The sequence below is a fragment of the Schistocerca serialis genome, chromosome 1, assembly GCF_023864345.2.
Source record: "Schistocerca serialis cubense isolate TAMUIC-IGC-003099 chromosome 1, iqSchSeri2.2, whole genome shotgun sequence".
Lineage (NCBI taxonomy): Eukaryota > Metazoa > Arthropoda > Insecta > Orthoptera > Acrididae > Schistocerca > Schistocerca serialis.
In genome coordinates this window covers 1,166,712,592-1,166,728,271 of record NC_064638.1, presented here as the reverse complement: position 1 = coordinate 1,166,728,271, position 15,680 = coordinate 1,166,712,592, and the positions used below count along the sequence as shown (strand labels likewise).

Sequence of the window (15,680 nt, the reverse complement as noted above, 5' to 3'; positions counted from 1 at the left end):
TCTTGATCTCTCTCCACTTGTATCATGAACAATTTTCTCCAGAAGCACCAAACAGTAGCGATATTTTTTGATCTGGAGAGAGCGTACGATACCTGTTGGAGGACAGGCATCCTCCACACACTGTTCTCTTGGGGCTTTGCGCGGTCAGCTGCCCCTTTTTCTTCGCGAATTTATTGCAGAGCACACATTTAGAGTGCGGGTAAACACTACTCACTCCTGTACTTTCTCCCAAGAAAACGGGGTACCCCAGGGCTCTGTGCTAAGTGTTGTACTGTTTGCCATTGCCATAAATCCAATTATGGATTGTCTCCTTCCTGATGTCTCGGGCTCTCTCTTTGTGGACGATTTCGCAATCTACTACAGCTCTCAACGGACCAGCCTTCTTGAACGACTTCTTCAGGAATGTCTCGATCGCCCCCACTCTTGGAGCATCGAAACCGGCTTCCGCTTTTCTCCCAGTAAGACCGTTTGTGTTAATTTTTGGCGTCGAACGGAGTTTCTTCCGCCTTCCCTACATCTAGGCCCCGTTAACCTTCCATTCGTGGACGTCGCTAAATTCTTGGGTGTTATATTTGACAGAAAACTGTGCTGATCCTCCCACGTTTCCTATCTTTTGGCTCACTGTCTGCGATCCCTCAACACCCTCCGTGTCCTGAATGGTACCTCCTGCGGAGTGGACCGAGTGGCCCTTCTCCACCTCTATCGCGCCTTAATGCGATCGAAATTGGACTATGGAAGCATAGTTTACTCCTCTGCTCGGCCGTCTATTCTTCGTCGTCTCGACTCTGTCCACCACCGTGGATTACGTTTAGTATCTGGAAGTTTCTACACCAGCCCTGTGGAAAACCTTTATGCTGAGACTGCTGAACCTCTTCTGAGTCGTTATGCTAGCCACCTGTCTTCCATGCCTGCAAATCCGGCCCATGAAATTTTTTTCGACGCCTCCTTGGATTTAGGGTATGCAGGCCGCCCTTCCTCCCTACTACCACTGGGAGTCCGCTTCCGTCAACTGCTCCATTCTCTTTCCTTCCGCTTTCCTAAAACTTTCTTGACAACTTGGGGTACAGCACTGCCTTGGTTCCATCCCCGGACCTGCCTGCTCCGTGACCTTTGTCAGTTTCCCAAGGATGGTACCCCCTCACTTGTCTATCGTTGGGCATTTGCTGCTCTATGCGCACAAATGAAGAATGCCACATTTATTTACACTGCTGGCTCACAAACATCGTTAGGTGTTGGGAGTGCCTATATTGTTGGCGACACCCCAAATCGATTTCGGCTTCCCGACCAGTGTTCGGTTTATACTGCGGAGCTTTACACTGTTCTCCAGACTGTCCAATACATCGGTCGCCATCAGCGGATACAGTATGTTATCTGTTCAGATTCTCTCAGCTCTCTCCTCAGTCTCCAAGCTCTCTACCCTGTCCACCCTCTGGTCCACCGGATTCAGGACTGCCTCCACTTGCTCCACTTGGGGGGCGTCTCTGTGGCGTTCCTCTGGATCCCAGGACACGTTGGTATCTGTGGAAATGAGGCGGCCGATATAGCGGTCAAGGCAGCAGTCTCTCTTCTTCGACCAGCTATTCGCATGATTCCTTTCGCCGATCTACGGAGTGTTTTATGTCATCGTGTTGCTTTTTTATGGCACGCACATTGGTAGACACTTCCCAATAATAAATTGCGGGACGTGAAACCTTTTCCCTGTGCTTGGACCTCTTCCTCCCGAACGCGTCATCGGGAGGAGGTAATTTTAACTAGACTCCGGATGGGGCACTGTCTTTTTAGCCATCGACATCTTTTAAGTGGTGATCCTCCCCCACTCTGTCCCCACTGCTCCCAGCTGTGGACGGTAAGACACCTTTTTCTTGAGTGCCCCTTTTTTACTCTGTTACTCGCCCGTCTACAGCTGTCGCCTGATATATCTTCCATTTTAGCAGATGACACGCGCTCAGCCGATCGCGTTCTCGAGTAAGACACAATACCCACCCACCATCCCCTCTCCTAAACTCAGTAGACCACCCAAACAGTACGTATACTGTTTAATTAAGTTATTTTTAAGCAATTATTCGTTATCAGCGACGTAATCTCCATAAGAATAACACACACCAGAAGTGAATTTTTCTGCAACACGGATCAAGTAAATATACGGGACGCGCAACAATCGTGCAACAATGGCGTAAGCGAGCGCAACAATCATGCAACAATGCCATTGTTGGATGATTGTTGCGCTCGCTTATGGCATTGTTGCACGTCCCGTATATTTACTTGATCCGTGTTGCAGAAAAATTCACTTCCGGTGTGTGTTATTCTTATGGAGATTACGTCGCTGATAACAAATAATTGCTTAAAAATAACTTAATGAAACAGTATACGTACTGTTTGGGTGGTCTACTGAGTTTAGGAGAGGGGACGGTGGGTGGGTATTGTGTCTTACGCGTTTTACTGCGCTTGACCTTGAATTCGGACTTAGTTTCTGGCCGCTGCAACACAACACGGGTCCTAGTATTACTAGACCCGTGTTGCAGAAAAATTCATGTCCGGTTGCGTAACGGCGCTGATAACGTCTGATAAGGCCCGCCGCAGGGGTCCAGCCGCACTTCCGCTCTCAGCGCCAGTCGCTCTGCGACCGCCGAGTCGTGCGTGTGTATAGGGCTTTACATTATGAAGAGCATGTAGCGCTGTATTTTATAGATCTCGATCGTATAATCGACATTGTTGTTAGTATAATCATTGAATGTGGTGGTTATTGGTTGCGCTAGACCGCTCGTGAAAAATTTTTTTTTTTATTATAGTGGTTTTTTAAAGCTTTTCTTCTGTTTTTAGTTTCTCCAATTTTTTGAGTTTTGTTCCCATTGCTGATGGTTTCCAGTTTCGTTTCTTTTTACCTTTTCCTAAGTAACAGACCGGGCGCAAATGACCGTAGCAGTTTCGCGCCATAAAAAAAAACCTTGATGTGTATGACATGCTTAAAGTAAAGCCACTATCCTCACTCCATCAAAGTGGTGTATGGCCTCTACATGGCATGATACTGCAATGCTGAAAACAAACTGAATAATACTAGACTGCTCGCAGTGTGCCGCTGTGGCAGTCATATGTTTACATGACTGAAAACCTGCCACAGAGCGCGCCAATAGTAAACACCATCCATGAGCAAGTTGATAATGCATGAAGTGCCCAGGTCAGTGAGGCCTCTAGTGTTGTAGACTAGATTTTACGATAGTATTCCAAACTTTTGTTGAGCAGTGTAGATGCATGTAAGGAAGTGTTTGGAAAAATTCAAATTACAGCTTAATTACAGTATTAATGTAAATGACACAGAGAATAGGTGAAACATACAGGGCTGACAGAATTAATGGTATGCTATAAAGAGTACAGAACTTTGAAAAAAACAAAAAATTTATTGAAATGCACACTGAAAATAAAGAAAAATGTATGTCATTGTGTATCATATACACCCTTCACTTGGTTTTGGGTATAACACCATAACAGATGGTCACTATCATGTTCCATGCATTCCTCCAGACAGTGAACCGACTTCCATATCCTGATTTAGTATTTTCAGTGGGATTTTATCCACAGCTGTACATATCCTTTCCATGATTTCAGCTATGGTGTGAGGACATGGACAATGTTGGAAGCTCTGAGAGGCTGTTCACTGACGATTTGTTGCTTATACAAAAGTAAAAATGCCTGTAAATTATAGTTGAATTCAGAAAGATCCATAGAACACTAATGCTTGGTGCATGGACTGGCAATTCAACCTCAAAACAAATAAATGTAACATGGTCTGCATAAATAGAGGGGGAAGGTCTATTATTTTTAAATATACACATTGTGCTCAGAACTGGAAACAGTAACAACCGTAAAATATCCTGGAGTATGTCTCCAGAAGGACCAAAAGTGGATTAATCAGAGAGAACATCGGAAATGTCATTGCCAGGCTGAGATTCATTGGAAGAAACTCAAGGGTGTTTAACTCGTAGGTATCATTCCGGCTTGTTGACAAATATGTAGTCACTCATTGGTGGCAGACTGGCTACCTGGCCATCAGGATGTTATGTATGGATGACCTCAGAGAATGGGTAACACCAGATCAGAGGCAACAACAAAGCCAAAGAATGTTCTTGGAAATAGTAGTAGTAGTAGTAGTAGTAGTAGTAGCTGCTGCTGCTGCTGCTTTGTTCATCCATAGATCTCTTTTTACAAGGATAGAGGACATGTCAAAGTATTTACAAGTTTAGACCAATTTAAATTAAGCTAATTCGTATACACATACATTTACAGACTTCTAGTTAGAGACAGTCATTTGATTTACTCCTGGTATACAATACTTTTTTACAAATAACTTATTTAATAATGATAATGCCACACTGTTCACTCATATCTCACTATCAGTCACTGCACACACTATACACACATTGTTTCATAACACTTCACTCACTAAGCACACACACACACACACACACACACACACACACACACACACACACACACACACACTGGTATCTCTGGGACATTTTCTGTACTGCAACTTCCCATTTGCTATCCTGAAAAACTGAGTCAGCAGTCCTCTATAATGAGTGAGATGTTGAGCTCAGAAAGAGGAAGAGGTGTTAGTATTGTGCTATGCATAGCTTGCGGGTAAGCATTCCTGTTTTTCAAGAAAAGGAAAAAAGAAGGAAAAAAACATAGTGTGAAGGCGTTAAATGAAATGTTGGATCTTTTATAATCATCATTATTATTATTTATTTATTTGCGTAACATCTTTTTTTACCAAAGTCCTACTCTGTTTTATCTAAGTAATCCTTCAATGTATAAAAGGATTGCATAACAGGTACTTTTTAGATGCCTTTTTAAATAAGTGTATTTTTGCAATTTTTTAGTCTCTTTTGGTAATTTATTGTACAGTTTTATTCCTTGGTAGAAAATGCTGTTTCTAGTTTTATGTTTATTTTTTCTTGGCAAATGTAAGTTGAGTCTAGCTCTTGTTCCATGGTCATGGGCAGAGATGTTTGTGCAGTTATTACCATTGTTATTTTTGATGTGTAAAACTGACTGGTAAATATATTCTCATGAAGCAGTTAAAATCCCCAGTGTTTTGAACAGATCTTTACAATGAGCTCGACCACTGTTTTTGGTTATTATTTGTATGGCTCTCTTCTGAAGTTTGAAAATTGTGTTCATATTTTGTGCTAAGAATTGAGTGTACGCATGAATAGTATGTAACTAAAAGACATTGCATGTTACACACTGATGATAGGATTCTGAGGGCATAACATGCTGATGACATCCTGTTTGCAAGTACCTTTGTGTGTCCACACCATTTCAATTGACAATCAATATTCATTCCTAGAAATTTTGCATTTCTTACACAGTCTATAGAGGTGCCATCTACATTTAATTTATCATCATCATTTTCCCCTCTTCAAACTGAAATTCATAACATTCTTTTTCTTTATGTTCAATGTCATTGCATTGCTTGTTGACCAATCGTAAACTTCCTTGAGAGTTTCATTTGCTTTCTCTGCAAGTTCTCATGTTTTCTGAGTGACTATAATATTGCTGTCATCAGCGAAGAGAATTTTTTCACCATTAGTAACAGTACTGGGAAAGTTATTGATGTATATCAGAAATAGTATTGGTCCTAATATGTTACCTTGCGGAACCCCTATATTAATGTATTTTGATTCTGATAAGTGTTGTGTTATCTCTACTCTTTGTAATCTATCTGCTAGGTGTGATCGAAACCAGTCATTAGCTACCTCTCTTATTCATAGTGCTTCTAATTTATTTGATAGAATCTTGTGGTCAACTGTATCAAAGGCCTTAGAAAGATCCAAAAATATCTTTGTCAAGAGCATCAAGTACAACTTTAGTGAATTCTACTATCGCTGACTCTGTATTTTTGCCACTCCGAAAACCAAACTTTGATTTGCTTAAAAGATTGTATTTATTCAGGTAATTCATTAATCTGTCTTTCATAATTGCTTCTATTATTTTTTAGAATGGTGACAGCGGGGAAATGGGCCAGTAATTTTCTATGTCTTCTGCATTACCTTTCTTAAGCAAAGGTACAACTCTTACCTGTTTTAACTGCTCTGGAAACGTCCCTGATGTGAAGGATTCATTTATTATATTTGTTAAGGGGCCTTGTATAATCTCTAAGCATTGTTTCAATACACATATTTGTACTTCATCTAAGCATTGCCTTTTCAAAGTTCAGTTTAAATAATATGGAGTATTTAGAGAATTTCGTATTCACATTGGTTTCCTTATACACTTCATCCCAGCTTTGTTTTGCTAGTTCTTTTGAAAAATCTTTTATTTAGATTTCTGATAGATGTCATTTGTAGGCTTGTAGTTTAGGGAATGGTTCGTTGCCTGATTTTTACTGTTATGTGACAGAGATGGTCTGATAGTCAGAGATCTTTTACAGCTATGTCACATTTTTCCTTGTCCATGTTTGTGGTCACATGGTCAATTACTGATGCAGTCAGTGTAGTAACCCTTGTTGCACTATCGACCAATAGGGACATGCCAAAACTCTGAAGGATATTTATGAGGGTACTGCTAGATTCATTTATGATATTAGTGTTGATATTAATGTTCACACACAGAATTTTGCTGACCTTCGTACTTGAGACTTTATCTACAACTTCTGTTAATTTATTGAAAAAAGTGTCCACACTACCACTGGGAGATATATACACATACAAAATTATTAATTTCTTGGTGATATCAAGCCCTGTTAATTCAATAGCTGATATTTCAGAGTGTTTGTCCTCACTTATTGTACTGAGGGCATGTCTTGATTTGAACTGTGTTCCTTTTCTGATATAAATGCATGATCCTCCACCCCTTGAAGCAGTTCTGCAGTAAGAGTTTACCCTGTCATACAATGATAATACTACATGTTGGATTTCTGTTTTTCTGCGCCAGTGCTCAGTAACTGTGCAGTTCAAAGTTTGGAGCTCAACTTCTAATAGTTGTATTTTATTTTTTATTGATTGCATGTTTTTATGGAGGATTGTTAAGTCAGTGAAATGCTCCATGTTACTCTTTCCAATGGTTTGTTTTTCTTAGTGACATTTGGAGTGTTAAAATCTGTATTTGTGTGATTGTTTCAGTATTTTTTAAATTGCTGGAGATACTCTTTAGGCAGGGGACCCTGTTGTCTGGATTTATCCTAAAAAAAACTTACTATTCCTACCCATAACCACAGGTATTTGACCATGTGTGGCCCAAGATCCACCCCCCACAATTTCAGCTGTACCAATCTTCCCTTCCCAGTCCTGTCAAGGTGTATGCCATGCCTAGTGAAACTCCATCTGTTGATAGTCCTGATGGGTACCAGAGAAACATGAGCGAAGTTGGTTGCCTTCAGGGCCATCTCTAACCACACATTGATTCGCCTCACAGCTCACAGCTCCATCAAGGTGTGGTCGATCATGATGCCGGAACAGCTCAACAAAGTGTACATTGGTGCCATGAGTCAGGGAAGCTATCTTTTCCAGGTCACCACCTATGTCATATGCCCCATCCCTCTCCAAACTGTTCCCACCCCACCCACTGTCCATTATAATTATTCGGGCTGTTATGCCGTGGTCGGTTGATGAATTCTGTGTCAATTCCCAACGTTTCGTCTCCGACTGCGGGAGACATCTTCAAGGGGGTCCGTAGCTCAATGGAAAGCCCAACACACCCACTGGCTCGCTACTGACTGCCGCTAAATTCTGTGTCCGCGCTCTCCCACGCCACAGTGTGACGTCACGTGTTTTGAAAACGTCAGTGCAATTGGCCGCTGTCCGTCGCCGTCGATCGCCGTTGCCATCACCCAGTAGTGGACGTGTGGTACACATCTTCTTTAACACCGGCATCCATATACCGTTTAATTTCACACCCTCCTCCTTTCGGTTGAAATTATTTAGGTGTTTAGCGATTTCGATTGCCTCCCTGTAGAGCCTTTCGTAATATCCGCTTGTGGCCGCTAGTACTTGCGTCTCCTCGAAATGAATATTGTGGTTCCCTGGCTGGAAAGCATGCTCCGCAACAGCTGATTGTTCCGTTTCTCCTCTTCTACAATTTCCCTTATGCTCTTCCAAACGTTTAGAAACAGTTCTTTTAGTGGTACCCACATAAACATCACCACAGCTGCATGGGATCCTATACACTCCAGCTTTTTCCAGTGGTTTGCGAGCGTGCTTGGCAGGCTTAAGGTATTCCTGTATCTTCCTGGTGGGCTTGTAAATTACGGTAATATTCCGCTTCGTCAAGAGCCTCCCTATTCTTTCCGTTACATTTTTAACAAACGGCAGGAAAACCTTAGGTTTTGCAGTAGCCTGTACGTCAGTATGATTTCTGCGTGGCTGCCTCAATGCACGTTTTATTTCGGCGGACGAATATCCGTTCTTCATTAGTGCATTGTGGAGATGTTCCATCTCAGTGTCGAGCAACTCAGGTTCACAAATATTTCTAGCTCTGTCCGCTAACGTCTTGATAACACCCCGCTTCTGTTGTGGGTGGTGGTTCGAATCCCGGTGCAAATAACGGTCCGTGTGCGTGGGTTTGCGGTATACTGAGTGGCCCAAACTACCATTTTCATTTCTAAAAACAAGCACGTCGAGGAAATGTAACTTGCCATCTACCTCCTCCTCCATTGTAAACTGAATTCTCGAGTTTATGCTGTTGAGATGTTTGTGGAACCGGCTTAGTTCCTCCCTACCATGTCTCCACAGCACAAACGTGTCATCCACGTATCGGAACCATACATTTGGTTTTTTGCTGGCAGTACCTAAGGCCTGTTCTTCGAATTTCTCCATAAAGAAGTTTGCAATTACGGGACTTAGGGGGGCTTTCCATAGCCATGCCATCCGTTTGCTCATAAAACTGTTCATTCCACTTGAAGTATGTGGTCGTCAAACAGCACTTAAACAGTTCTGAAATATCGGCAGGAAAAATTCGATCCAGCTGTTCCAATACATCATTAAGTGGAACCATGGTAAACAGCGATACCACATCGAAGCTGACCAATATGTCCTCCGGCTGTCCTTGAAGATGTCTCCCGCAGTCGGAGACGAAACGTTGGGAATCAACACAGAATTCATCAACCGACCACGGCGTAACAGCCCGGATAATTATAATGGACATGATATTTCCGGCCGTGAAAGTCTACATTTTAGTATCACACCACCCACTATCACTACGTGGCCCTCTTTTGTAAAGTCCTTACATAAAGACCCTGAGTTCTCTATCACATGACTTGGCCCTACATTTGGCTTGAGGATACTGGTGGCCTGGTACACTGCCCCTAAACTTTCCTGTAACCGAGGGCCTACACCTCACCCATGGCTACTACCAAGTAGCAGCACTTTCTTCTTACTAACACTTCGTACATTCCTAGGCTTCTTGGCATTGGTTGAAGTGTGCTGCACATTTCCTGCTCCTCGTTCTACCTGAGGCTCTTCTTGACTTAACTCTGGCAGTGGTAGATACCTGTTTTTGGTGTTGATGATAAATCGTCAGATTGCGTTCTCTTTCTTCCTATCCTCCTACCAGCTACCAGTTCCCAACCACCCTCCTGCCCCCTATCTCCCTTGATCCTTATCAGTTCCTTCCTTGCTTCCACCAACTGTGCCTGAAGGGCACAGATTTTCCTTTCCTGTTCCCCAATCAAAATGTTCCTACTGCATACTCTGCAGTACCAGGAGAGAGCCTCTTCTGTTCTCCCAACATTCTTCCCACTGCATCCCCCCCCCCCCCCCCCCCTGTGAAAATATTTCCTGCAAGATTGGCAACAAATCACTCTACTCACTACCCTATAACAGCTGCCACATTTCTCACTCATGGGTAGTTTCGAAAGAATAATTAAGTTTGAAGAATGTTTTAAATTTGTCAAGGACGCGAGATTGGCTCTGTGTGTGTGTGTGTGTGTGTGAAAGAAAAAGGAGTCTTATGTGCATTTGTTGTTGTTGTTGTTGTTTTGTACTGATTTAGAGATACAATGACAGAAGAATGAATTAGTAATTACTTTGCTTTTAGATAATTTACATTATCAAATGTGTTTTGTTAAGTTTTTAAACGTTTATAACTCAGAAAATTTAGGCCTAGATCGTGTCTGTCTTAGTAGTAAACAGTACAAAATGTGTTAGTTAAATACAATTTAGAAATGTTTAATTACACTTTTACGGAGACAATAGACAATAATGAAACTAGTAGCTGTCTTTTTTTTAACAAATTTTGCACTATCAAGAAAACTTGCATAGAATTTTTTTGTGTTTGTCATGCAAAATTTCAGGTTATGTCACGATTATTGGGACTTCAGATAACATGAAGTTTTTTCAAGAATAAGCTCTGCTGGGTCGCTAATATTCAGTTGTGTGACAAGAATGGACACTACAGCAAATATATGAAACTAAGAAAATTTAAATTTGACACTATTTCTTCTTCAATAAGTTCTTTTTGGGGACAAAGAAAATACCTGTGATCTTACTTGGTGGCCATCTTGAATTAAACAGCTTTTATTAGCAGCCCATCCTGTATGGCAGAATTGGCCAGTGCCTGCATCCAAGAACCATTGAGATGACAGAACATGCCACCCACAATGGTAGCTACAGCCATCTAGGGCAGAATTACTGAGATGGACTGTGTCAGCACAGCCCCACCACAAAGAGGCAACCAGCACCAGCGGTGCGAGTTGTGGGTAGGCTGTGAGACAGCAAGCCATGTTTGGCATGGCCTGTGATTAACCCAGGATCTCTGGTGTCAATGGAGTGCTAGACATTGACATCTACTGTAGGCCCCACCAGAACAGACCTAGTTTGATGCCTGAGATGTAAGCTGCCCAACCATAATTTCAAGCTTTCTGACCATATTTCTCATGGTTAGCAATCAGACTATGGGACAAATGGCTTACTCCAGCCATGACCACATAAAAATGAAATTGCTGCTGGACTGTACTTGGCATATCTCTAATTATTTACCGCCAAAATTGTAATGAGAGATGCTAAGATCCTTCTAGAATAAAAGATAACATATCTGACATTGATGACAATGGAAAACATGCCTAATTATATCACAGCCATTAACTTCGATAATACTGACAAATTCGTGGTCTTGCGATAGCGTTCTCGCTTCCCGCGCACGGGGTCCCGGGTTCGATTCCCGGCGGGTCAGGGATTTTTCCTGCCTCGAGATGACTGGGTGTTGTCTTCATCATCATCATCGTCATCATCATTCATCCCCATTACGGTTGGAGGAAGGCAATGGCAAACCACCTCTACTAGGACCTTGCCTAGTACAGCGGTGCAGGTCTCCCACATCGTCCCCGACGCTCCTCGGAGTATGGGACCTCATCGTCGTCACACTCCAAAAAAGCCATGGATGGTGGAACATTTCTGTTTCAATGAAATATTTCCCTTAATGCAGTATTAAACACATAATAATCCACCTTGTGTATTTATGATTCACAGCTATTTCACGACATGTTCACTTGACTGAGTCTGCCCCACTACTGCTACCATGTCCTCGCTACTAACACATACTCTTGCCATGACACGACAGGACCCTGTCTGCCGGAAAAAAGGTGAGAGACCACAGAATGTTTTAGAACATGAGGCTCAGCAGCTAGTGCCTGCTGCTAGGTAGTTCACTGGCGAGGATGTCAATTACAGTATCCTTACAGAGGACATCATGCCAGCTGGCACTAGGAGGCCCATGACTGCGTCTAGCAGCCAGTATTGATTATGGAGACAGTCGGCTGGCACTGAGGCTGCATCATTTCTCTAGATGGAATCATAGACAGGACTGGACTCAAAGTGCAGCATGGCCCCAGTAATAGTTATGTCAGGAGTGCAGGATGACATTGGGGCAGGACAGGACAGGTCAGGTCTAATGTCAGGTGACGAGAGATGAGTCCCCAGCATGTGTGCTCCTCTGTTGGGCTGGAGGCCTAGCTATACTTCTCCAGTCAGCATCATTGTGACAGGAAACCCTGCTTGTTGTCATGTGTGCCTGAAAATTGCTGCCCCAGGCATTGTATGTGCAGTGAGCTGGCATCTCGTAAGGCAGCGTGCAGAGTTCAGGATGCAGAGGTAGCAGTATTGCAGTGCCTGCCACTGGGTTTTCACAACTGGCAACCAAATTGTGGTTCACTCAAGCCGATGCAACGTGGCTTACAAAACACTCTCTCAGCCGATGCTTGAGAATCTCTAGCCAGTCTGGGATATGGGAGATACAAAGGAGTACGCTACATTCTGAATATGGTTTATTTTAGACATGACTTTTTCTTCCCTGGGCTGTTGTTATGTGTCCTTATTCACAACTGAAGTTTCAGTCTATGCCTTTCCTGAGAGACAGCTCACTAAGGAGTGTATCAGTGCAGAATCTTTCTTTTATATAAATGACAAAGAATTCTGTCCTATAATGCATATGCAATTTGTAAATGTGGTTGAGATGAAGACAGTGTCCTCTTAAAAGGAACAGTTATGCACTGACACACTTCAGTGAGCTGTCATTTGAGAATGACACAATAGGGCAAAATTGTGATTGTGAGTAGAAACATTTAATAACAACCCATTTGGAAAATGTTGTCATTTTTAAAATATTGCAGGACTGTCCAGCCATATTAACAGAAAATAATTGCCTAGTTTAGTAAATTTTAGCATCACAGAGATGCTCATCAAACTTCTCCTGTAGCAGACACCATAAGAAAGGCATTAGATCCTTAGATCCCCCATATACAGTTTGCAAAGTAACAGTGATGGGAAAGTCAGAGAACTCTGAGGTCGTATGATGGCTTACTGACAATCTTCCTTGCAACATTTGCAAAGGGAACACAAAAGGTCAGTGGAAATGACAATAGTACCAAAAGTACCGGGTGATCAAAAAGTCAGTATAAATTTGAAAACTGAATAAATCACGGAATACTGTAGATAGAGAGGTACAAATTGACACACATGCTTGGAATGACATGGGGTTTTATTAGAATCCCCCCCCCCAAAAAAAAAAAAAAAAATTACAAAAGTTCAAAAAACGTCCGACAGATGGCCTTTCATCTGATCAGAACAGCAATAATTAGCATAACAAAGTAAGACAAAGCAAAGATGATGATCTTTACAGGAATTGCTCAATATGTCCACCATCATTCCTCAACAATAGCTGTAGTCGAGGAATAATGTTGTGAACAGCACTGTAAAGCATGTCCTGAGTTATAGTGAGGCATTGGTGTCGGATGTTGTCTTTCAGCATCCCTAGAGATGTCGGTCGATCACGGTACACTTGCGACTTCAGGTAACTCCAAAGCCAATAATCGCATGGACTGAGGTCTGGGGATCTGGGAGCCAAGCATGACGAAAGTGGTGGCTGAGCGCACAATCATCACCAAACAATGCACGCAAGAGATCTTTCACACGTCTAGCAATACTCTTTTGTTTTTCCTAATAAAACCCCATGTCATTCCAAGCATGTGTGTCAATTTTTACCTCTCTATCTACATTATTCTGTGGTTTATTAAGTTTTCAAATTTATACTGACTTTTTGATCACCCGGTAAATTTACTCTCTGACATATTCCATAAGGTATAAATGTAGGTGGGGTAGAGTACACATTAACAGAAGAGAAACACCACACCTTACCACATATCCATCACTTGTCCTCTTTTCATTTTTATTCATGTATCCAACAGAAGAAACTGTAATTTCCCATCATCCAAATTTACTACGAGTACTACCAAAGTTCAGTTTCTGTACTTCTTAATGATTACTGCTATTTGATCAGTTGTTATTCAGGTTGCAAATTTTTGTATTGAGTTTTCTTATTCATTTCTAAAGTTGTTTTATTCTTCTGCAATGTGCAGGTAACTTCCAAAGATGACTAGGTAATTGTTTAGTAATTTGACTATGTGTAGCTCGATAGTAAGTTCCAGACTACAATTCAAAGGCTGCTCAGGGTTTGATTCCCTGTCAGAACTAGGAATTTTCTGTCACTTTTCATTTCTTTTACCCTTGGCAAAGACTGAATCATGTAAAAATGTCAGTTTTCCCCACAGTTTAGAGTCCATATTAAACAATAGCTCGCTTATAACTGGCAAGGTAAATCAAAGGGCAGAGAAAGGTGGGGCATACCACGTCCTGTAGAACCATGCCTACTAAAGCAACCAACCTTCATTTTGGAGATAACTTTACTTTTATTTTTTTAAAGGAATGTTTCAGCAATTAAAATGTTCTTTGTATGTTTTAAAATCATGTTGCATCACCATTAAAAATAAATCTAAAAATATTCCTCTTAAATTTCCAATTACATTAAGCATACATGAGTTTAATGGATTTCTGTTCTTGTTGCAGTGGGGCAGACAGCAAATTATGCAGTTGTTATGGCACAGCTTCACACAAAGGGCAAGTGTCATGGCATCCATCCATTTATTGTGCAGCTAAGGGATGAGGAGACTCATCATCCATTGCCAGGTAAATTTAATAATCCTTTACTGTGATTGTCAGTATTTTTAAGTTACAAATGTTCCTGAAGAGTGCTGGTCTATTGATCACACTTTCTTTTTGCTGATGTAAAATAAACTCAGATATGATTAATCACTGAAAGTGTGAATCAATGTAGAATAATGGATGAACAATATCAAATGACATTGTCACATGCCATCCTCAGTCATTCTGAAATGCATTAATGGTGTACATGCAGACACATTCATGTCCAATGTGTGCTATAAAATGACTAGCTACTTACTGTAAATTGTCAGTTTGATTAGATTGTGATTTATGCAGTACTTCATCATAATGAATAATCTATGGCAGACTGTAATTGAAAAACCAGCAGTCTGTTTGAAAGTGGTGGTTTTTCTGCTAATAAAATATGATGCACATATATTACTAAATATGACAATAAATAAATAAAACAGTAACATAAGTTGTTGTGATATAAACAATGCTGTCGTTAATACTATTGATAGTTACTATGATATACAGAATCTGTTGAAGTTTCACTCACGTACAGAGATCTACAGTAGTGAATGTCAATTGTGTGTGTGTGTGTGTGTGTGTGTGTGTGTGTGTGAGTGAGAGAGAGAGAGAGAGAGAGAGAGAGAGAGAGAAAATCAAACTGCGCACATCCACATTACTAAGGCCTTGTTTGTCATGGCGTGGTAGAGAACAACTGCTTTTTAACCTCAAACTGTGCCCTTTTGCTGTGAGAAGTTTCGTCAAAATAATCAACTCATGTCAGTGGCAGTGGATGAGCGGTTTCCTAGGTCAGATATTGGACTGTAAGGTGTACCCAGGAACATTTATAGATTCATATTGCAATTTAGCAATGATGAAGAGTGGATTGAAGTTTAAGAGAATTGTGAAGAAGAATCATTGAGGAAAAAGTCGAATACTGTAGTACTGAGGAACTATGAGATGTAAAACTTCCTGGCAGATTAAAACTGCGTGCCCGACCGAGACTCAAACTCGGGACCTTTGCCTTTCGCGGGCAAGTGCTCTACCATCTGAGCTACCGAAGCACGACTCACGCCCGGTACTCACAGCTTTACTTCTGCCAGTATCACGTCTCCTACCTTCCAAACTTTACAGAAGCTCTCCTGCGAACCTTGCAGAACTAGCACTCCTGAAAGAAAGGATATAGCGGAGACATGGCTTAGCCACAGCCTGGGGGATGTTTCCAGAATGAGATTTTCA

At 41.6% G+C, this 15,680-nt stretch overlaps 1 protein-coding gene across 1 annotated transcript in view; it reads left to right on the top strand.

The window, feature by feature from the left end:
* The window catches only part of LOC126418429 (probable peroxisomal acyl-coenzyme A oxidase 1), a 93,969-nt gene that overhangs the window by 40,133 nt on the left and 38,156 nt on the right, over positions 1 to 15,680 (top strand). Inside the window, exon 5 of the mRNA XM_050085191.1 lies at positions 14,337 to 14,456. Within this exon, the coding sequence (XP_049941148.1) occupies positions 14,337 to 14,456 (120 nt within the window). The remainder of the gene's footprint in view (positions 1 to 14,336; positions 14,457 to 15,680) is intronic.